This window comes from Staurois parvus, unplaced genomic scaffold (genome assembly GCF_062004578.1).
Source record: "Staurois parvus isolate SC_StPar_1 unplaced genomic scaffold, SC_StPar_1.0 ptg000750l, whole genome shotgun sequence".
NCBI classification, from domain to species: Eukaryota; Metazoa; Chordata; class Amphibia; order Anura; family Ranidae; genus Staurois; species Staurois parvus.
Genome location: NW_028318546.1, coordinates 1,972,103 through 1,996,673, shown reverse-complemented (window position 1 = coordinate 1,996,673; position 24,571 = coordinate 1,972,103). Strand labels below are relative to the sequence as shown.

The 24,571-nt window shown below is 38.4% G+C and overlaps 1 protein-coding gene across 1 annotated transcript in view; it reads left to right on the top strand.

The window, feature by feature from the left end:
- The window catches only part of LOC149445021 (IgGFc-binding protein-like), a 91,977-nt gene that overhangs the window by 11,217 nt on the left and 56,189 nt on the right, over positions 1-24,571 (top strand). Inside the window, exons 13-31 of the mRNA XM_089654291.1 lie at positions 221-420; positions 656-875; positions 5,247-5,387; positions 5,486-5,742; positions 5,913-5,997; positions 6,396-6,434; positions 9,421-9,609; positions 9,886-11,112; positions 12,240-12,296; positions 14,384-14,625; positions 14,927-15,210; positions 15,304-15,581; positions 16,074-16,675; positions 16,766-17,339; positions 17,686-17,885; positions 17,972-18,352; positions 20,135-20,418; positions 21,436-21,707; positions 21,797-21,904. Of these exons, the coding sequence (XP_089510417.1) occupies positions 221-420; positions 656-875; positions 5,247-5,387; positions 5,486-5,742; positions 5,913-5,997; positions 6,396-6,434; positions 9,421-9,609; positions 9,886-11,112; positions 12,240-12,296; positions 14,384-14,625; positions 14,927-15,210; positions 15,304-15,581; positions 16,074-16,675; positions 16,766-17,339; positions 17,686-17,885; positions 17,972-18,352; positions 20,135-20,418; positions 21,436-21,707; positions 21,797-21,904 (5,640 nt within the window). The remainder of the gene's footprint in view (positions 1-220; positions 421-655; positions 876-5,246; positions 5,388-5,485; positions 5,743-5,912; positions 5,998-6,395; positions 6,435-9,420; positions 9,610-9,885; positions 11,113-12,239; positions 12,297-14,383; positions 14,626-14,926; positions 15,211-15,303; positions 15,582-16,073; positions 16,676-16,765; positions 17,340-17,685; positions 17,886-17,971; positions 18,353-20,134; positions 20,419-21,435; positions 21,708-21,796; positions 21,905-24,571) is intronic.

Below are 24,571 nucleotides of genomic sequence, written 5' to 3'. Positions count from 1 at the left end.
TTTAAAGCTTTGCAAAAATTCCTTAAGCAATAAATGTATTATAAAAAAATTGAAGTAATAGCATGGTATTATTATCTTAACATTCTGGTGCCAACAGTAATGATTGCACATGCTAATAAACTGAAAAAAAAATAATGGAATCTTTGTAGAAAAGTGAATGTGTGCAAAAAACAAATAATGTTGCAGTTTTAATTCAGCAATATTTTATTTTTATCTCCAGCTATCTCATGTCCTGGGAACAGTCACTACAATCCGTGTGCCAGTGCTTGCCCAGCCACATGCCTGGACCAGAGTGCACCAAATAACTGCAATAAGCCTTGTACTGATGCTTGTGAATGCGATGATGGCTTTGTGCTCAGTGGACACACTTGTGTTCCTGTCAGTGAATGTGGATGTTTTTATGATGGAAAATACTATCAGGTCAGTTCTACCATATTTATTTTTCCTGTATAATATACTTAGCAAGCATGCAAATAGTGAATGTATCGATACAATATTTACTTCTAAACTAGGATAGGAAAAGAAATAGAAAATTGTTATAACTGTTGCGTTTGGAAAAAAAACATTTGCATTGTGCTAAACATTTAACTGTTCATTGTATGGATTTTTACTTAAGTCAGATTATTAAATTTTCTTCTTATCCACATATTTACAGAAAGATGAGTCATTTTGGCAAGGGGAATGTGAAAGTTATTGCACGTGTGAGGGAAACAGCCAAGTGAGCTGTAAGCAGCAGACCTGTCTACCTAATGAAGTTTGCCAAGTCCAGAATGGAATTAAGACCTGTGTGCCAAAGGTGACAAGCACCACCACAACTACAACAACCACCACCACCACTACCACAACCACTACTACTCCTTCATCTACTGTTCCAGGTAAATTTCTTTTAACAGGGAAACGATTAAAGAATTTAAAAAGGATTTATGCAGAATGAGTATTTTTGACTACTATACTACTACTACTACAATAGTTCCTGTTGTTAGGACAGTGATATTTAGTTTAGCTCTGACTTTAAAAAGACAACTGTGGATTATACTGTACATTGATAGAGTAATCTGCCATTGATTGATACAGTATATCTGAAGATGTGTAAGAAAGGACTACAAAGTAAATGGCTCAAATGTGGCTTTTATACTATTTAAAGATCTATATCACATAGGAAAACAAGAATATTGTACAAATGACCACTGCTATTGGAATAGTATGCATTAAAATGATATTCCCTGTGAATGCAATCAAGGAGATGCAGGGGATGAAGATGAGCAGGGTGTACCCCACACGCCAAGGTATTTAAATGATGTTTAAGGCATCTAAAATCCAGAACTGGTTAAAATATACGTGAACACTTACCTTGTAAAAGAACCCATATATATATATTAGGGACGCGGCAAAAATTTGGTGGCCAAAACGATTTGGCCGAAAACACTCTATCGGCTGTAGGCTAATATGAAAAAAAAGCACCCATACAGGTGCCGAAAAAAACTCGCCCCTCGCCACCGCTCGGTAGTTCTCAGCCTTGCCTGAGAAACCATCGAATGATCCCGGTGCTGGGCATAGAGATTGATGAAGGAAAAACGCCTCCACTCATCTCTATGCCCTTGGAGGATCGGAACGATGTCACTTCCAGTTCCGGACAATTTTTTTTTTTTTAAAGCACTAGAGCAATGCTTTTTTTGATCTAATGCTTTACATTGCAGAGAGATGTGGGGTCTTATTGACCCCATATCTCTCCGTAAAGAGGACCTGTCACTAATTATTTCTATTACAAGGGATGCATGCATTCCTTGTGATAAAAATAAAAGTGATAAAAAATTTTTTTTAAAGGGACCATGCCAACAAAACCCATTAAATAAATTAAAAAAAAAAGTTTAACATGCCCCCGTCCCCCATGCTTGCACGTAGTGGTGAACACAGACGTAGGCCATGCCCATTTTTGTAAATGGTGTTCAAACCACACTTGTGAGGTATCGCCACGAACTTCAGAGCAAGAGCAATATTTCTTGCACTAAATCTCCTCTGTATCTTTACACTGGTAACCTGTACTAATTTTTAAAGCAGTTTCATGCCATTCCACGAGTGTACGCAATTTTAAAGCGTGACATGTTGGCTATCTATTTACTTACCGTAACAAATTGGGGCGTGTGTGTATATATATATATATATATATATATATATATATATATATATACACTCACTGGCCACTTTATTAGATACACTAGTACCAAGTTGAACCTCCTTTTGCCTTCAGAACTGCCTTAATTCTTGATGACATAGATTCAGCAATGTGTTGGAAATGGGTGGACTGACCATTTGGAAACTTGGGTACTGCCCGAGGGCCCTGGGTCAGAAGGGGGCCCCATGAGATGCCCCTGGTACCTTTTTCATAGGCTTTTTTGAGTTTGGGCAAGGACACAGGGGCCCCATGATCCCCTATTGCTCGGGGGCCCCATGAGTTGTCAGTCCGCCCCTGGTTGGAAACATTCCTCAGAGATTTTTGGTCCATATTGACATGAGTTACTGTTGTCTTTCCATCATCTCAAACCAGTTTGCCCATTTTTCTCTGACCTCTGACATAAATAAGGCATTTTCATCCACACAACTGTAGCTCACTGGATATCCTCTCTTTTTTTTTTTGGACCATTCTCTGTAAATCCTAGAGATGGTTGTGCATGAAAATACCAGTAAATCAGCAGTTTTTGAAATACTTAGACCAGCCGTCTGACACCAGCAACTATGCCACAATCAAAGTCACTTAAATCCCCTTTCTTCCCCATTCTGATGCTCGGTTTGAACTTCAGCAAGTTGTCTTCATCACATCTAGATGCCTAAATGCATTGAGTAGCTGCCACATGATTGGCCGATTAGCAATTTGCTATGGAACAAGTGCACCTAATAAAGTGGCCGGTGAGTGTATGTGTGTATGTATGTATTTATATATAAATATATATATACTGTGGGGATCGAAAGTTTGGGCACCCCAGCTAAAAATTTGTATTAATGTGCATAAAGAAGCCAAGGAAAGATGGAAAAATCTCCAAAAGGCATCAAATTACAGATTAGACATTCTTATAATATGTCAACAAAAGTTAGATTTTATTTCCATCATTTACACTTTCAAAATAACAGAAAACAAAAAAATAGCGTCTGCAAAAGTTTGGGCACCCTGCAGAATTTATAGCATGCACTGCCCCCTTTGCAAAGCTGAGACCTGCCAGTGTCATGGATTGTTCTCAATCATCATCTGGGAAGACCAGGTGATGTCAATCTCAAAGGTTTTAAATGCCCAGACTCATCTGACCTTGCCCAACAATCAGCACCATGGGTTCTTCTAAGCAGTTGTCTAGAAAACTGAAACTGAAAATAGTTGACGCTCACAAAGCCGGAGAAGGCTATAAGAAGATTGCAAAGCAGTTTCAGATGTCAATATCCTCTGTTCGGAATGAAATTAAGAAATGGCAGTCATCAGGAACAGTGGAAGTTAAAGCAACATCTGGAAGACCAAGAAAAATATCAGACAGAACAGCTCACAGGATTGTGAGAAAAACAATTTAAAACCCACGTTTGACTGCACGATCCCTCCAGAAAGATCTAGCAGACACTGGAGTTGTGGTACACTATTCCACTATAAAGAGATACTTGTACAAATATGGTCTTCATGGAAGAGTCATCAGAAGAAAACCTCTTCTACGTCCTCACCACAAAAATCATCGTTTGAACTTTGCAAATGAACATATAGACAAGCCTGATGCATTTTGGAAACAAGTTCTGTGGACCGATGAGGTTAAAATTGAACTTTTTGGCCGGAATGAGCAAAGGTACGTTTGGAGAAGAAGGGGCACAGAATTTAATGAAAAGAACCTCTGTCCAACTGTTAAGCATGGGGTTGGATCAATCATGCTTTGGGGTTGTGTTGCAGCCAGTGGCACAGAGAATATCTCACGAGTAGAAGTAAAAATGGATTCAATAAAATTTCAGCAAATTTTGGATGGTAACTTGATGCCATCTGTGAAAAAGCTGAAGTTAAAGAGAGGATGGCTTCTACAGATGGATAATGATCCTAAACACACCTCGAAATCCACGGGGGATTACATCAAGAGGCGTAAACTGAAGGTTTTGCCATGGCCTTCACAATCTACTGACCTCAACATAATTGAAAATCTATGGATAGACCTTAAAAGAGCAGTGCGTGACAGACAGCCCAGAAATCTCAAAGAACTGGGAGACTTTTGTAAGGAAGAATGGGCAAAGATATCTCAAACAAGCATTGAAAGACTCTTGGCTGGCTACAAAAAGCGTTTACAAGCTGTGATACTTGCCAAAGGGGGCAGTACAAGATATTAACTCTGCAGGGTTCCCAAACTTTTGCAGACGCCATTTTTTTGTTTTCTGTTATTTTGAAAGTGTAAATGATGGAAATATAATCTAAATTTTGTTGACATATTAGAAGAATGTCTAATCTGTAATTTGATGCCTTTTGGAGATTTTTCCATCTTTCCTTGGCTACTTTATGCACATTAATACAAATTTTTAGCTGAGGTGCCCACACTTTCGATCCCCACTATATATATGTACAATATGTGACCTTTGTTCGCAGCTGCAGCTGCATAAGCTGCTTAGAGATGTGAGGGTGAAGACTGCAGGGGGGCGTGTCAGCAGGAAGCAGAGAAAGAGCAGTAGACTGATCTTCTGAATGATTAGCTGTGCAGGGTAAGGAGGGGGGTGTAGTCACAAGTCTGACTTCTGGAGCTAAAAATACAGTTAAATTACAGATAAATGCTCATATGCTTATATGTAAATATTTCTGATCCTGTTCAGTCAGTTTTGTGTACATGCACAATGTATAGCTAAGAGGGTAACAACAGTTTCTCAGTTACAGTTGTGAAACACAGTAGCATGACCTCAGTATCCCAGCCTACCAACAATAATGGATCAGCAGCAACTCAGTCACCTCTATGCTTATTACTCCTGTTAGCATGTTCCCTGTGTCAGACTGAATTAGCTCTGAATGGCTAGCTGTTCCTTCCTCTATCATTATGGGTGATGCTGTATAGGGGATTGCCTTAAACTGATATAAAGACAAATCAAGATATTTAGCAAATCTATAAAAAAATAATATTTTATGGAATGAATAGCTGCTTTAAATGGTGCTTATGAAATCTGCCTGGAGTTCAGCTTTAATGCTTGTGTGTACATTATACAATATGCACCATGTAACTCCTAATTGTTAATTGTGTTTTCTAAAACAGATTTATGCCGTATTGATTGTTCTTTTGATGTCAACTTGTGTAACTGGAAACAATCAACTACTGATAACATGGACTGGATACGCTGGAGTGGTGAAACTCCTACATTACATACTGGACCATCCCATGACCACACAACAGGATGTAAGTATTTTTTTTACTTACCTTGTCTGTTTTCTGTCATTTAAAAAAACTCCTAAAATTGATATTAATAAAAAAATGTATATTTTGTATTTAAACAGATGGATACTATCTTTACATTGATGGACAGGATTCAGAAGAAGGAGACTTTGCAAGACTTGAGAGCCCTGCCAATTGTTTCACTGAAACCCATTGCTTACGATTTTGGTATCACATGTATGGAGCAGCAGAATACATGATGTTGAGGGTGGGAGTACTAAGAGATGATGGTTTGGAATTTGTCACCACTATAGAAGGAAACCATGGGGACATGTGGTATTTAGAGAAGATTTTCTTGCCTGAAAGTGACATTATCCAGGTATGCGATGTATTTTTTTTACCAAATCCATTTTTATCAAAACTAGTAAAAATTGGTCTGATCCCTCCTTGTGTGCCATTGTGATTTTTTTGGTCATCACACTCTTTCCCCTAGAATAATATAAACCTAGTTGTGGTCATTAACTTTAACCTTATCAAATTTGTCAACAGATTTTCATTGATGGTTTCAGAGGTGAAGATTACCGCAGTGATGTTGCTATAGATGACATTTCTCTTTTCCCAGGATATTGTACTGGTAAGCTGTGATCCATCCATTACAGGCAGTTTACTTGGTCTTTCCTAGTCTTAAAATAATATTTAATAAAGGCTGAACTTTACAATTTCATACAATTAAATTATTGCCACAGTGGAAGATGGGAAGGGCTTATAGTTAGTTTGTTCATTCATTCATTCATAGATCTCTGTAAAGCCCCATACAGCTGCATTGATTGCAAAAGTGACACCAGCACCAGTTTCAGGCTGGGGGATCAGCTTGCAACCATGTGACATGATACAACCTAAATATGGGTGTAACATGGTTTAAAAGGGGAAGCTAGCCCTTAAATATTTCGTAGGAAAGCCTAGATTGTACTATAAAGTATATTTCAACACAATGGTTAATATTGGGCTAACATTTTGTCTTTTTAGATACAGCCACTACCACCACCACCACTGCAACCACAAAACCACCAGGTAAATACATGAAGCAATTTCCGTAGTCTAAAGCTGCCAACACACTGGTCGAATTTTGTATGAAAGTTTCCATTTTAAGAATGTTCATTTGATTTTCTAATCGTTAGTGGGGGCAAATCGACATCGACAATGAAGAGAAAATTGGAAGGAGCAGGATAGAATTTTTTTTTCTTGAATAAATGCGTTTCTAAGAGTGACTAGGTTTATCATGTCAATGAATGTAATGATGCAATTTTTGTGTGCAAAATTGCATATGAATGTTCATTCAAAAATCGACTAGTGTATGGACAGCTTTGCACACCAAGTAAAATTTTCATTACACATCTATTTGCTTACCATGAAAACATGGAATATTTTTCAAGAATAAGCTGTTCTTCCCTTGGTGGTTAATAAATGTAAATGATGGATCTGGATTTGTATGAACCAGATTGGGTCTTTATTTGTATGAACCAGATCACAACAGACCTTTCTACATGAGAAGACATTAGGCTATGACTGAATCTGTATAAACCTAAAATGTACAGAAAAGTAAAGTGTATGAAATAGTTAAAAGTTTACTTCTGACAAACACTCAGAATCCTTTCTTCATCTGCGAACCTGGTCTATTAACAAAACGTTCCACCTTTTGTGAAATTTGCTCAGTCTAGATTGAGCAATATCCTACAGTATGTGCTAATACAGTACCAGGCTGGCTATCTACTTCTGGGTTTCTGGCTGTAAAATGTGTTGGATGGTGTACATGTTATCCATCTCCTGGACATTATTATAGTATTTGTATGTGGGTCAAAAAGTGTTCGCTGCTCATTCCCATGGAGAGTTCTGAGCAGGGAATCTTTGCCTTCTCTATATGGATAAGGCTGTACACTGTGGTGATTACAGAAGGTACTGTAGATGAGTAACTCCAGCTGACACATTTTATGCTACAATGACCTGAAGATAAGTAAGCCTTGCTTGTTTTTCTTACCCTTTATAGATATGGTGTTTTAGATAGCAAAACAACATTTATGAAGTATTTATGTATTATTACTGATATTATTATTAATATTATTATTATTATACAAGATTTATATGGTGTCAAGTGTTTTGTTTAGATCAGGGCTTAAAATTTCAAGTCACACACACAGAGACACATGTACACACACATACATGTACATACACACAGACACATGTACATACACAGAAATACACACACACACAGACACATGTACATACACACAGACACATGTACATACATACACACACAGACATGTACATACACACAGACACATGTACATACACACACATACATGTAAATACACACAGACACATGTACAGATACACACAGACACATGTACATACATACACACAAATACACACACACACACACACACACACACACACACACACACATACAAATACACACACATACACTCACACACAACCCTATAAAAATTTGCAGTATATCATTACCTTCACTCACAGATTGACAGAGTGACAGACCCGGCCTGGGCTCCGATGCCTGCTCAGCAAGACGGCCCTGGGGACACACTCGCCCCCACCATAATTTCCACTCGCCAATGCGAGCAGGCAAGTGGAAATTTCAAGCCCTGGCTTAGAGTATTACAACATAAAGGAAGACAGTACAATTGCAATACAATACAAGAGGGTTAGAAGGGCCCTGCTCATAAGAGCTTACAATCTAATAAAGTAGGGAAAGTGGCACAAAAGGATATAACTATGAGGGATGAGCTAATGGAAGAATTAAAGTGATTCTAAAGACCCCCTGCATTAAGGTAAAAAAATGTTTCAGTAAATGTATCACCTCCTTAAACCCCTGTATACTTACCTGAGTCCTATCTTGATCCAGCACTGTGCCCATCAGCAGCAGCATTCTCCTTTCTGCTCACAGAGGCAGCAGTGGGATCCATTAGCCCCTGTTAATCAAATCCCTAGAGGAGAAAGTGGGGGGGGGGCTGAACTGTGCTGTGTGTGCCAATAGATATATAGACACACAGCCTGGCTCGTGATTGAGCCCACAGGTGTGCCCTCATTGCAAGTGGCTTGCTATGAGGGCACACAAAGAAGAGGAGGAGCCAAGAGTTCTGGCAGGGAACCCCAGAAGAGGAGGTTTGGGGCTGCTCTATGTAATACTATTGCACCATTGCATTTTAGAAGCAAAAGCCTTTACAATGGGATTAAAAGTTCAGTTGTTAGGGAGAGGTGAGATAGGCTTCCCTGAAGAAATTTCAGGGATCGCCTAAAGGTGGATAGAGTAGGACTTAGCCAGACAGATTGAGGTAGAGAGTGGGAGAGGCTCTGGGGAAGTCCAGGAAGTAAGCATGGGAGGCAAAGACAAAGAAGCTAGAGAGCAGGAGGTCTTGGGCTGTTGACTTATGACAGAAACTCAGAATCCTCTAGCTTTAATAGTTATCCTATAGTATCAGCATATCTGGGCCCCATTGTTTATTCCTGTGGAGAATTCTGTACAGACAGTTTCACTTTTACATTTGGATAGGTCTGTGTCCTATGATCCTGACAGCAGGTAGATGTGTATGACAGCTGACACATGTACAGTAAAATGTATTTCTTCATAAATTATGATTTTCCTGAGGTTTTAAGTAACAGAATATCCTTTGTTTTATTCTAAAACAGCTTTGATATTTTGTCATAAGCAGGTGTTTATTTAAAATTAATATGTAATAAAATATCTGTTTTTAAGTAACTATTAGACAATTTGTCTTTGTAACTATAGGTTCAACTGTGTCATCAACTATCATCACAACATCTACCAGCACTACTCCTATTGTTACTGTCATCCCATCTGCTACTACAACTTCTCCTTCAGCTTCTACTATTTCTACTTCAACTCCAACTTCTACTTATTCTACATCTACTCTATCTTCTACTGGTTCTACTTCCATTACAACATCTACCACTAGTTCCAATCCAATTTCTTCTGTTGCTGTTTCTACCATCTCTACCTCAAGACCAACAACAATTTCTACAGTGCCTACCCCCGTTGCATCAACACCATCATTATCATCTGGTAAATATGTTGCTAATTTTAAAGTGTTGGTTTTTATTTATAATGCATCAATTTATTTTGGTATTATACATAGTCTTGAGCAAAAATTGAAAGCAATGCATACTTACATGACAATGCAACACAATAAACGTTATTCAAATCTGACTTTTAGTAAATTTGTATCACTTGAACTCAGTTTGGTACTGTCTCCCTAGTGTATCTGGGCAGAGCACCATAAAAGATCTACAAGAAGAAACTTTGCAGGTGCCGCTAGTACTGAAAGGTTTTTTGCATGGGCTCAGAATAGATAGATAGATAGATAGATAGATAGATAGATAGATAGATAGATAGATAGATAGATAGATAGATATTGCACATAAATACCTCAGATGAAAAGCTAAATTTTTAAGTGTATAGATAAATTACATTCTTGATTGACTCCCACAGCTTCAAGTACCACAAGCTCTTTAGGGACCACCACATCACAGCAGACAGCTGGTATTACTTCAGAAGGTTCAACCATCTCAGTGCCTACCAGTACATCAAGATCAACATCTTCAGTGACCACAACTCTTTCTTCAACATCCACTACTGGCTCAACAACAACAGGCACACCTTTGACTAGTACTTCAAGCACCACACCTTTGGGAACAATAACTGCTACTCCAGGGACCACCACTTCAAAGCAAACAGCTGGTATTATTTCAGAAAGTACAACCATTTCAAAGCCTACCAGTACATCAAGATCAACATCATCCCTAGGGACCACGACAGTCCTTATTTCAACTTCCACAACTGATTCAACAGAAGGCACCATTTTCACTAGTATTTCAAGCACCACAGCTTTGGGAACAAGAACTACTACATCAGGTACCACCACATCTATGCCAACAGCTGGTATTACTTCAGGAAGTACAACCATTTCAAAGCCTACCAGTACATCAAGACCAACATCATCTACAGGGACCACAACAGTCCATACTTCAACTTCCACAACTGATTCAACAGAAGGCACCATTTTCACTAGTACTTCAAGCACCACAGCTTTGGGAACAAGAACTACTACATCAGGTACCACCACTTCTACGCCAACAGCTGGTATTACTTCAGGAAGTACAACCATTTCAAAGCCTACCAGTACATCAAGACCAACATCATCTACAGGGACCACAACAGTCCATACTTCAACTTCCACAACTGATTCAACAAAAAGAACAACTTTGACAAGTACTTCAAGCACCACAGCTTTGGGAACAAGAACTACTACATTAGGTACCACCACTTCTACGCCAACAGCTGGTATTACTTCAGGAAGTACAACCATTTCAAAGCCTACCAGTACATCAAGACCAACATCATCTACAGAGACAACAACAGTCCATACTTCAACTTCCACAGCTGATTCAACAGAAGGAACAACTTTGACTAGTAGTTCAAGCACCGCACCTTTGGGAACTATACATACTACCCCAGAGACCACCACTTCCCAGCAAACAGCTGGTATTATTTCAGAAAGTGCAACCATTTCAAAGCCTACCAGTACATCAAGATCAACATTAACTTCAGGGACCACGACAGTCCTTACTTCAACTTCCACAACTGATTCAACAAAAGGCACCATTTTCACTAGTACTTCAAGCACCACAGCTTTTGGAACAAGAACTACTACATCAGGTACCACCACTTCTAAGCCAACAGCTGGTATTACATCAGAGAGTTCAACCATCTCTATGCCTACTCCTTCTTTAACATCCACAACTGGTTCACCAATAGGAACTGCTTTGACCAGTACAACAATCACAAAAATCACACCTGGGCCTTCAGCTAGTACTACAATTTCTCCAACATCCACCACAACATTAGGCCATCCTGAAACCATAAGTATCACCTCTTCTGCACTAACAGTTCACTCAGAAACCACAGGTCCTTTGCAAACATCATCTTCTACCACATCAGTGTTGCCAGCTACAACTACTATTACAACTCCTAGAGGTATGTCTGATCCAACATTAACATGTAAACATTAGTTAAAGAATGGGTGAAGTCACACGATCAAATTTAAATTCACATTCAAAAATCATTTTAGTGGTATAATTAACATTTTTTTTAAATAATTGTTTGTATGCCTTAATTTTGTAGTGTTAATAAGCAGTCATATGATTACACATACTGTTTTCCTCCCTCTTTTCCCAATGGAAAGGGCATGTCTAAGGAAGAGGAGTGAATAATGTGTAGGAGAGCAGGGAGAGCCACTGTCAATTAATCAGAGCAGGGGTAGTGGCAGCAACTGAGCGGGATGTCAATTCAAATGTAATACTACAGTGCAAATCATAACTTACTCTTAATGAGAAAGTGTTTAAAAATTTAACCCAGGTCAGTACGAAAACTGCCTGCAACATAGCACAGTTACTTATACAATAATTCATTATTGTAATATGTATTTAGTCAGTTTTAGCACTGCAATAAAGAAATGTTTTTGTGTTTTTTTTTTTTTTTTATAAAACCAGAGTGCATTGTCTTTGAGTTCAGATGATATGCATTGTCTCTGAGGAAAAATCAGTTTTATTTATTCATAGTAAACTTAGGAGGTTAAACAACTTGCACTGTGTCCAGTTACTTGCTAGATGTGGCTCATACCCCCAATTCAGCTAGGTATTGTGGCTTTATGTAAAGACGTATGGTATAGTTGCTATGCTGTTACTGACATTGTGTAGCAAGTTACCAAATAATTGCAATTTTCTGAAGTTAACACAAGCAAAAAAACTTTTCAGTTTTATAACTGGATTCATTTGTTTTAACAGGTTCAATCACAACAGCAATTACCACGACAACTACACCATTTGTGCCACCAGAATCAGGTAGATTTTGTACCTCCACTTTCATTGTTTATTTTCTTTGAAATTATTGGTTCTGTCTGTAAATTAATCTGGGCTTTCGATTTATTGGTTTCATCCTTTGTGGGGGGGGGGGGGGGGTTTCGTAAAAGCAACGAGTTGTAAAAATATTCTTAACCACATCAGCATACATATTGTGAAAAACTGTTTTTTAAAGAGTTTATTTATAACTCTTTACACACAAGATTAACACAACTTTCGCCCAGGATTCACAAATTATTCCAATTGCAAAAATGAAAAATGTGTAAGTCTTGTAAAAACATTTATAAATAGACCCCTATGTGTATATATTAAGTCTCCTAAATTATTTAGAAGTGATTAGGATATATTTTTTATTTAAAAAACCTGACAGAAATAACATAAACCATTCATGCATTCTTCTACTAACAGTATAGCACATGTATTATACATTAAACCAGGTCTTGAAATTTCCACTCGCCTGCTCGCATTTCGTGAGTGGAAATAACATGGGGGCAAGGGCCAGATCAATCAAACAGCCGATAGATATGGAGTGGAATGCCGGCACCAGAGGCGGAATAACCTTTCAGGCATTAAGCACTCACACACTACCCAAGGGCCCAGAGTCCTTAGGAGGTCCTATGACAGGCTCCTGAAAGCATGGGGAGGGGCTGCAGGGTGGATTGTGCAAGCGTGCTATGAGTCCGGTCCAGTGAGAGGAGAGAGTGACTGACAGAGCCCAAGGAGAAGAAGAATCCACAGACTGGTGAGCACTCAGCATGGAACAGTGGGAGGAAGGGGGAGAACAGTCTGTGACAGGAGTGCTGAGAAATGGAGTGTGACAGGCTGAGAGAGCCAGAGGGGAGACGTGTGTGTGTGTTTATGTGTTTGTATATGTGTGTGTGTGTGTCTGTATGTGTGTGTGTGTGTCTGTATGTGTGTGTCTGTGTATGTGTGTGTGAGTCTGTATGTGTGTGTCTGTATGTATGTGTGTCTGTATATATGTGTCTGTGTATGTGTGTGAGTCTTTATGTGTGTCTCTGTGTATGTGTGTGTCTGTATGCATGTATGTATCTATGTGTGTGTGTGTCTGTATATGTATGTATGTGTGTATGTGGTGGTGTTGGGGGCTCTGTATTCACTTTATGTAGCAGGGGGCCCATGTGTGTTCTGGGGGGGGCGCATTGTACCATAGCAGAGACCATGTGTTCTAAGAGGGGGGTTGTGTACTCTGCTCATTATAACCTCAAATTATGGGGGGATGGTGCCATAATTGTGAGTAACAGAAATACCAATCACCCCTTTTTTGCCCCCTTCCCCCCTCTTTTTCTCTCAGCCTTTCTCTCTCACCCCCCTTTCTTTTTTTTTTAAAGGGGGTAGAGGACATGGCTATGGGGGGGGGGTGAAGGAGGGTATATATTTATTTCTGTAACTGTATTCTGCATAAAACATTTAACAGTGTCATTTAATGAGAGAATTTACAAGGGCGTGTTTAGGGGAGGGATTAGGGGCGTGGCAGGGTAGCAGTTGGGTGGAGCAACTGGTGGCGAGTAACTCTTAAGGCCTGCTAGTAGCTCAGGACTTGAAATTTTAAGCCCTGCATTAAACAATATATTAAAGGGACAATTCCTTCTTTGTAATCTATGGATATTGTCACGGAAGCTGCAATCATAAAAAAAGTCATTTTTCAAAATTAATTTTTAGCGATACACACTAAATAATCTCTGATAAGTATTTTTTTGTCTATGTTTGGGTCTTGCGTATGTAATTCAGTCTTTATGAACATATGCTAGTGACTTTTCTAGTCCCTTTGGTATTGTGGAAAATTCAATAAAAAACTTAATTGATAAACAACAACAAAAAATTAGGGCAAATGCTCTCTAAAATGATTTCCACTCATTGACATTGTGATATTTTATTGCAAATTGTTTCCCCTGAAAAATAATAAAAGCAAACTGGGGAATGCAGTTATAAATTCCGAATCTTATAATGACATTAATTATTTATAGTAATCAAATTACAATATGGTGAGCCTCCAATTTATTTCAAATAAACCTATAAATACCAGGTCTTTGTTTTTGTCTTCCATTAAGGTATGTGTGAAGTAAATGGAGATCCTCATTACTATACCTTTGATAATCAAGTTCACCATTTCATGGGCACTTGCACATACACATTGTCCAAACTCTGTGAAGATGATGGTAATCTGACTGTTTTCAATGTGGAAGCTGCAAATGAGCACAGACATGGCAACACCAGGGTGTCCTACGTCAAGTATGTGAATGTAGATGTTCATGGATACAGAATTACACTGGATCAAAACAGAGTGGTCAAGGTCAGTCAAGCACAATAATTTATAGTGGTATAGTGGACAGTAATTGTAAACCTTTTACTATGGGACATATTTTATTTAGCTTTTATTCATCACATAAATCTGCATTTCATTAGTGACTATAACATATTTTTATCCATGTCTGTGACACTCGGATTGAAACTGATTTTCTTCTTAAAATTTAGATTCTCTACCAATCTCAGTACATTATTTTCCTTTAGTAAAATAAATCTAGTGCTCTCTCAATTACATTTGGAGTAGGGTGACCTTTAAAGGGAAAGCTATAACATTTGTGTGTTTACAGGTGGATGGCCAAACAGTGACCTTACCAATTCATCTTGAACCTGAAATTGATGTATTTATAAGCGGATCTAATGTAGTGGTAACAACAGGCTTTGGACTAATAGTGAAATTTGATGGTAACCACAGAGTACAGGTGACAATTCCAGGTATCTACTCTGGCAAAATTTGTGGACTTTGTGGTAACTTCAATGGAAATGCAGCCGATGACTTCTTAAATCCTGATGGTCAACTAGAACCGGACTCAACAAATCTTGGTAACAGCTGGCAAGTGGACAACGACACAAGGTAAGATTTGTAAAATGGGTTCTCTTTGCTATATTTTGTATGCAGTATTTTCTCATGTGTCTAATTTTAACAACACACCAACTTATATTACAGATGTACACCAGGAGTAGATATTCAGCCAAATTGTACTGATGATGAGAAAAACACTATTATCAGCAATAGTTTCTGTGGACTGATAACTGACAAGAATGGACCATTTAAAAATTGCCACAATGTTATAGACCCAACTATTTACTTCAATAACTGTGTATATGACTTGTGTGAAACAACACTTAATCCAGACATTCTATGTAATAGTCTTGAAGCTTATGCAGAGATCTGTCAAGCCAGTGGAGTCACCATTGAATCTTGGAGAAATAACACTTTCTGTGGTAAATATTATTCTTTCCTGAGTATTTAAAACAAAATTTTAAATATCTGTCTTTTAAGCTATGAAATACTTATTTATTACTAAAAGTTGTCAGTGTATTTTTAAAAAGAGAGATACAGTGTATTGTTAGATCACAAACTAGTAAAATATCAGAAAGCGTAATCTGGGTTTCTGAGACTGGAAACATATGCATTTGGGTACACTTCAATGATGTAAGCTCATGTTCCAGATAAATGAATACCTTGTGTAGTATATTCAGGAATAGATTGGACTAAGATAGATAGATAGATAGATAGATAGATAGATAGGTAGGTACATGGCTTAGATAGCAGTGTGTTATATCCTTTATACAGGCTGTTGGTTGTTGACAGTTGGCAATCTGTAATTTTGAGTTAAATGGGTCTCACGAGTAAAAATATTTAAACATTCATGAACAAAGATAAACCATTCAAGTGATATTTGAAAGTAAATAATCTTATTTGATCTTCCACAGAACCAAAATGTCCACCAAACAGCCACTATGAGCATTGTGGAACTGCCTGTCCAGCTACCTGTGTCAATCCTGGAGCTCCATCCACATGTACTCTGCCCTGCACTGAGTCTTGTATCTGTGATCCCGGATATATCCTTTATGGAACCAAATGTGTTCCAAATGACAAATGTGGATGTTGGGATGATGACAAGTACTATCCTGTTGGCAATGAATTCTGGACAGATGACACTTGCTCTACAAAGTGCAGATGCCCTTCACCTGGAAGTGGATTAGTATGTAACAGTGATACATGTCCCAGTAACCAGTATTGTGGAATATCAAATGGTGTTCCTGGCTGCCATTACTTCACATATGGAGTTTGTAGAGTTCATAATGATCCACATTATGATACATTCGACAGACTCAATCATGACTTCATGGGTCTATGCACTTACACTCTTGCCAAACTCTGCAACAGTTCATCTTCCTCTCCATATTACTTCAACATTGAAGCAAAGAATGAACACCGTGGAGATCCCAAGGTGTCTTTTGTGAAACACGTTCTCATTGAGGTTTATGGCCTGAAAATCAAAATCATGAAAAATGAGAAAGATCGTGTTTTGGTTAGTATGAATATTTATTTGTATCCTATCTGATGTTTTCAAATGTTTTGTAGTACTAATTCACAACTAATACACTTACCTTATATTTAGGTCAATTCTATCTGGACTTCACTTCCTATAAATTTAGTGGGTGGAGCAGTGAGTGTGACTTGGACTGGAAAGTATGTTAGTCTGCAGACAGATTTCAGGCTTACTGTCTCTTATGATGTAGACACCAATGTAGAAGTAAAAGTTCCTAGCAACTTTGCCAAACTGACATGTGGAATGTGCGGTAACTTCAACAATCGCAAATCAGATGATTACATGATGCCAAATGGAGAACAAGCCAAGAACTCTGAACAACTTGGACAGAGCTGGATAGTTGAGGATGATGATCCACTTTGTAATCTGGCTGATACACCTCCTCCACCTCCTCCATCTTGTCTACCAGGAAAAGAGGAGTTGTACAAGAGTGATGCATTCTGTGGTTTGCTGATAAGTAAAGATGGCCCTTTCCATGTTTGCAATTCTGTCATCAGTCCAGGAGGTTTCTTTGACAGCTGCATCTTTGACTTGTGTGCTTTGGATGGAGATCAAAATGCTCTGTGTAGCTTGTTATCAGCATATGCAGATGCTTGTCAGAAGGAAGGTATACCCATCAGTTGGAGAAACAGTACTTTCTGTGGTAAGTATATCTTGTTGCATTTTTTATATTATCTTTAGTTATCCCTTATATAGAGTGCATCAAGATGCATTATTCTTGGTAAACTATGGCAAAATATTGCTATGTCTTTTCAATCTCAGTATACATATCTCTCTGGTATATTTCTTTCTCTTTATAAAATGTATTTTTTAAATTGCTATAATAATACAATCCACTACATTAATGTGAACAGAATTAACAATTTTATATATATCTTCTGTATGTGTAGATGATCCACTATAATTTGCAATTTATTTGGAGAAACTGTAAATAACTTAGAATCATGATTCATAACAATTGTATTGTAAATCAAATGTTTTCATTTTAGCACCTGACTGCCCTGAAAACAGTCACTTTAGTACCTGTGCATCTGCCTGTCCGGCCACATGTCTAGAGCAACAACCACCAGAGAACTGCAGCCTGCCATGTTCCGAAGGATGTGAATGTGATTCGGGTTATGTCATCAGTGGAGGAACCTGTGTCCCTGAGTCACAATGTGGCTGCTTTTACAATGACATTTATTACATGGTAAGAGGGGTGAAAGAATCTATGTCAGTATTTTCAATCTCTGTACCAGTATTTCTTGCATCACAACTTGTCTTGGTCATTTGCAGGAGGGAGAAATATTCATAACAGAGAACTGTGAGAGTGTATGTACATGCATGGGAGAGAACAACCTAACTTGTGATCCAATGTCTTGTACTGGAGATGAAATTTGCAAAGTTCAAGATGGGTTGCTGGGCTGCTACCCACCAAGCACAGCAATCTGCCACATCTATGGAGATCCTCATTATACAACATTTGATGGCACAGTCCACCACTTCCAGGGATCTTGCACTTACACCGTGACTGAAACATGTGCTAATACTTCCCACAGCTTTAGTGTTATCACACGTAATGAGCACAGAGGTAACCCAAGCTGGACCGCCATTAACTCAGTCAACATTACTGTGGATGGAATAGAGATCTTCATTGAAAAGAACAACATTGTGCATGTAGGTATTGCTAAAAAAAATCATGTATATATATATATAAATACAGTATATGGAAAAATAGTTTTATGTACGAGTCAGTATGGTTATTCTTTTTCCTGGATTTTGTAGATGTCTAGAGTTCTGTTCTACTTTTTCATTTACTTTATCTTATGATTTTTTAATGCTCTCTTCCACTGTTCCACAGTAATGGAATATTCTGCACAGGATACAGGTTACCCTTACAAAATAATGCAGAAAATGTGTAGTTTAAGTGATACCTTTTATTGACTAACTTGGTATTAAAGATTCAAGATTTCAGTACCTTTCTTCCTCTGCCTTTATGGAATATAGAGAATTCCGTATAGCCTTTAGAAGGGATATTAAAAACTTAGCAAACGTTTGGTAATAATTAATGGCTAATATGTTACAAAACTCACAAACTGGAGAAGTAGAATGCAAAGACATGCTACCAAGTTAAATTCAAGAATGTACACTACTTGCATTTATTAAAGTAAACTGAATTAGGCAGTAATTATTACAGAGCTGCATTAATTTGTGCCTTTATAACTGCCTGGAGTTCAGCTTTAACATTATCTGTTACCTTTTAGGATTTTAATTGATTGCTTACATATAGTAGAATGCCTCATCGTTCAGCAGTAAAATGTCACAATACCCAATGAACTTGTCATGTTTATTGGATTGGTTGGATCATTAAAAAAACATTGTAGTAAAGAGAACAATTGTCATGAATGGGGAATCAATTCCCACCAGGGGCAGACAGACTGAACAGAACTTGGTAGTCACAGCTGGGGTTAGGTGGGGGTGTAGGCTACAGAAGTGTCACAGAGAGCCTTGAGGAGTCACAGAGAGGCAAAGAACACAGCAGAGACCGGATATCTGATAACAATGAAGGGAATGGGGTCAGTGTGCCTTCATTCAGGGAAGGTGAGAGCCCATAGAAGAGCAGAAGAGCAGGGTCTAAGAAGCCACCTTTTCTTCACCACAGCACCCCCCAAAAGGTGAGGGGTTTGCAACTGACAACTACCAGATTGCCGCCCTACCAGAGAACAAGTAGTGGTATACCAAGATGAGCCTCTTGTAGCACAGGGGTGCTGGGCTCACTATGAATAAATGTAACACATCTCTAGCTATGGGATTCTGTTCTCAGAGGAATTGTCTATACACAGATGTATACAGACTGGATGCAGGTTGGAGTGCTCGGAGAATCACACAGGTACTGGCAACAAGTTGCTGGTTAGAACACACATGGAATCACACAGGTGCTGAGATGCTGGTTGCTGGCTGAGATACACAGGGAGTCACAGAGGTGAAGGAAGACTGCATGCATGCTGGGGGACAAAGGAAAGTCACAGATAGTCATATGCTGGTCACAGGGTGGAGCGCACAGACAATCACACAAATGCTCGGATGCAAGTTACTTAGTGGAATACACAGTTAATCATGCAGGTACTTGTTGCAGGTATCCAACTAAAATTAACAAGAAGTCACAGAGGATCACTGGAATCAGGAACACTAAGAACACTGGAGATGCATTGCTTAAACTCCTAACAGCCCAAATGATGGCTCTGTAATTAGGGTCTGGCCTCGAATTGCCTAAGGCATCGGTGGCTGCTAATTGGCTGCACATCAATTACCCCTTTTAGGGAACCTGTTGCTAGAGCGTGGAACAGATGAGTGTGACAACAATGCTTTAATTCAGATCCTCCCTTTTGATACAATATTTATATTTACATTGTCTTTTTAATATAAATTTTGTCTAATTTACTACATTTTTTTTGTCAGGTTAACAATGCAATTGTCACACTTCCTGCTTATGTGTCAGGTATAAGTATTACACAGAGTGGCCATTATGTTACCGTTAGTACCAACTTTGGACTTGAAGTTCAGTTTAATGGTGATCATGAGCTGTTTGTGAAAGTCAAAGAAAACTACAAAGAAGCATTATGTGGTTTGTGTGGAACATATAATGATAACCGCCATGATGACTTTATGACTCCTGATGGCAGCATTGTAACTAACGTCAATGACTTTGGAAACAGCTGGAGAGTCCCTGATGATGGATGGCCGTAAGTATCTGAATAGTTACTTGAAGAAATAATGTGGCCTAAGGCCCTGTCTTGATGGGCTTTGATGAACAAATGCTTTTGACATCAGTTTGAGATACTTCTGAGACCATTCAGAATTCATTGCAGGTGCAGTTGACCTACACTTGACCTCATTCAGCTGCTATTGCATTCCCAAAGACTTGTTTGGGGAAAAAAGCAGTTCTGAAGCAAAAATAATTTGATTGATGCTGGTCTTAAGTCTTGCTCTCATACATGACCAGAGCAACCTAGTTGGAAAGTTCTATTATTTAATTAGTAATTTACTAGAAACTTTTAAATATGTTTATTCTAATTCACTCACTAATCTTCTCCTCATTAAGAGTCACTGCTCATGGGATAAATTAAATGACTTTGAAAAAATTGAGCTTTCCATAAAAATACAGATCTCACTGAAGGTGATATGTTATTAAGTGGAAATTATCAATTTAGTTTGAAATATATTTTATTAGTGTTTAAGGTGATTCGGTTTCTTTTATATGAGTTTTTCTGTTGTTTTTTATCACAGTGTTTCTTTCTGTGAAAAAAACATAAAATAATGAGGCTAATGAGGGTTTGTTTTGTGAAGTAAAAGTGCTCAGTTTTGCTTATTGAGATTTTTTTTTTAGTATTTTGGGTAGTTTAGTTTATTCATTATATTTTCTTACTAATTTTTTTTTTGTAACAGTTTTCTTCTTTCTGTAAAAAAGCGTAACATAATGAGGCTAATGAGGGGCTGATGATTTTTTTCTATCTTGCATAAACAGAGATTGTGGCTGTAACTCATTGAAACCTTCAAAAATTCAAAACCATCCTTATTTTATCTTCCCCATGGCTCCAATGCATTTTGCCAAAAAAGGGACATTTTGCAGAAATTCCTCAATGTTCTCAGACATTTAATACAAAGAAAACTCTCAATTTCATTCTCTCTATTCATGTTTAAAGATAAAAGATCATTTCACTGAATAAATGTATGACCTAAATATATATTTTGTTTTTAAGATGTGATTCTACTCCACCACCTCCTCCTCTCTGTCCTCCTTCTGTACAACAAGAAGCAGTGAAAAAATGCTGGATCATTAGACAAAGTGATGGACCGTTCAGCCCTTGTCATCCTTTTGTACGTCCACACCAGTACTTTGAGAGTTGTATCTTCGATCAGTGTGTCACAGGAGGAAATGATGATCTACTTTGTGGTGTCCTGGAATCCTATGCTAAAGCTTGCGAAGAGTTGGGTATTATATTGGTTGACTGGATAAATAATACTATTTGTGGTAAGTCTGTAAAATCTTTTTTAATTACATTTATATTGCAGTAAAATTCTCAATATATAACAGCAAAAATAATGTTCAAATTTTTACAGATCCAAACAGACCACCAACAACACCACCTATGACATTTACTACACCAATTACTACTACTACTACTCTTCCAACAACTGCCTCCACCACCACAGCACCTACTGTTTCAGGTAAATTAACCTATAGTGTCAGGTATATGTAGTGCTCTCTGAACACCTTATCAGTTATCAGTGTTTTACATACTTTCACCCCATTTAAAGTGCACATATCCAGTGCTCAAGGAATATCATCAGAGTGCCACAGCATAAGTGTGCTAGCATTCCAATATTAATTCAGAGGTTAATGGGTCAAAACACTTTTTGGTAAAGTTTAATAATTGAGTACTGTTCGTGATACTTTTTTATTTGCACTAACATACAATTTTGAGGACAAGCTTTCGGGGTATGTCTCTCAAGATGGTAAAAGTTTAGAAATCCACACATAAGTATAACCTTGCCTGGTTCAAGTAGGTAGATTTCAAGGGACTGTACTCACAAGGAATGAAGACCCTGAGGTTTTTCGGATGCCAGGCACAGAAATAGTTAGAGAAGCAGGGATTAGGATGTCTGCACATTTGACAAAGGTGTTCTTGAGGCTCAGAGTCTAGTGCTTGCTTGATATTTGCCAGAGCACCCCACAAGGGTTAATGGGGTTTGCTGCAGGGCAGCTCTCAAAGTGGTAGCCCTCAAACACACCTGTGCAGGCTACAGTTGACTAGATACTATGAAGACTAAGAGTCCCTGAGATGTACTGGATCAGGAGGGAAAGTATTTTGCAGGGCAAGGACACTGGGAACACAGGAACAGAAGAGAAAGTAATTTGTAGTACTGAGGCACTGGGCAGTAGGAACACAGGAAGAGTAATAAAAATCTCTATAAGCACTGGGGTTCATGATTCTCTGGCTCACAGAGGAGAAGTCCATCAGAGCACTGAGGTTCAGAATTCACAAAGCAGACTATTGCACAAAGAAAGCAGGTTCATGAGGAAAGTTCAAGGTACACAAGAACAAAAATGTTGGAAGAATATACAGGTGTGATGATGCCGGCAGCTCAGACAAGCACATCTGTAGTGACTGGAAATAAGGGAATCTCTCAGAATGGACAATGTGCAAGAGTACAGGCACATGCGAAGCCTCGGGAGATAAACACCAGAATAAAGCAAAAAGGCAACACTGGAAACAGGAATTTAGGCAGAAATAGTGGGTCACAGGGATCCTCAAGAAATTGGATACAAGCTTCAGGAGACACAGGGAGTCCAGTATCTAGTGGACTGACATGTTGCCTCAAATGCAGAGAAACAGGTGCACTAGTCTTTAAAGATAAAGAATTATCTTAAAGATAAAGAATTAATTGAGTAATTCGTACATAGGGAAAAAAAGTGCTGGATCAAGTGTGACATATTGCTGTTTATTCACTGGGCTAGACAGCTATAGTCTTTGCTCCCAATGCTGATACTAAATATAATTGCACCATTGCCATATAAATATATAGGCTTTTATCATAATTCTTTTTATTTTAATAATTTAGTAATTTTAGTCATTATAAGATGATTACAGAATGCCTATCTGTACAAGCCCATCCCTGAATCTAGATCAGCAGCCAGAAATACCCAAGCTGGCAAGGCACCATTGAAAGGGCAAAATTGTGCGACATATGTAGTATAGTGTAGAGATGCAAGCACATTATACAAATCAAATGAGTCCTCCTCACCATACACCTCTTTGTGAGGAATTTAAAATAGGGTTCTGCCTTTCTCAGTGGAAATTTGCATTACCCTATTTGCATTACTCATATAAAAATTACTCTATTTATATTCTCAACAAGTTGCAGCATTATACATTTGAAATCTGAGCATTAGTATATTCACAATGTTAATATCAATAGTTAAAAAATATATAGTTTTGTAACAGAAGTGCAAAACATTTTTCTCGGTCTTGTCTCCTTAACACAAATCGGGTAGCCTAATATTTGTCCAACATTACAGGATTCTTCAAATGATTTCTATCTATTCAGATTTTTCAGGGTGATTTTGATAACAAAGCAGCTAAGTGTTGGGCATGGGACATCTAGTTGTGATAACTAAAGTAGTACAGGTCTAGAGGGCAATGTTAAAGGCAAATTAATCAATGTAAAGTGCTGTTGGGGGGTTGATCAATAACCATTTTGTGGGGTTGACAATCACATGATCACCATAACTAACCAGTCATAGTGAATACAGATCACAGGGAAAGTTTATTTTGATAACAAAGGCTTTAATTACCACTGGAATTGAAAAACTTAAAGTGGAGTTTCACTCACACTGTAAAAAAATAAAAGTCAGCAGCTACAAAAACTGTAGCTGCTGTCTTTTAAAAAACAGACACTCACCTGCCCCACAATCCTGCAGTGCCCCCGCTGCAGCCCATTTAACCGGCTGTCCTGTATTTAAGTCTCCGGCATCTTCAGAGTGGGCACCCGGCTGTGACAGCTTGCAGCTTTACAGCTGGGTGCCCACTGCGCATGCGCAAGTAGTGCTGCGCTTCCTGAATGGCCTCATCATCTTCTGGGACCTGTCACGTGTCCCACAACGGGAAGGGAGGGTAGGAGGACAACTTCTGCTTCCGATCGCCTAGGCGATCACAGCGGAAGTGGGAGCGAGTACCTGTCAATTTCGGGTACCTGCTCCCTAAAGGTGCCAATCCTTAATGGGGAGTGGGGGACCAATCTTGAAAACGTAACTTCCCCTTTTAGGTGGAACTCCGCTTTAAGGATGTAAATGTGTTGCCTCATCAATAATGGGGGTAAGCCAGCAGCATGGAA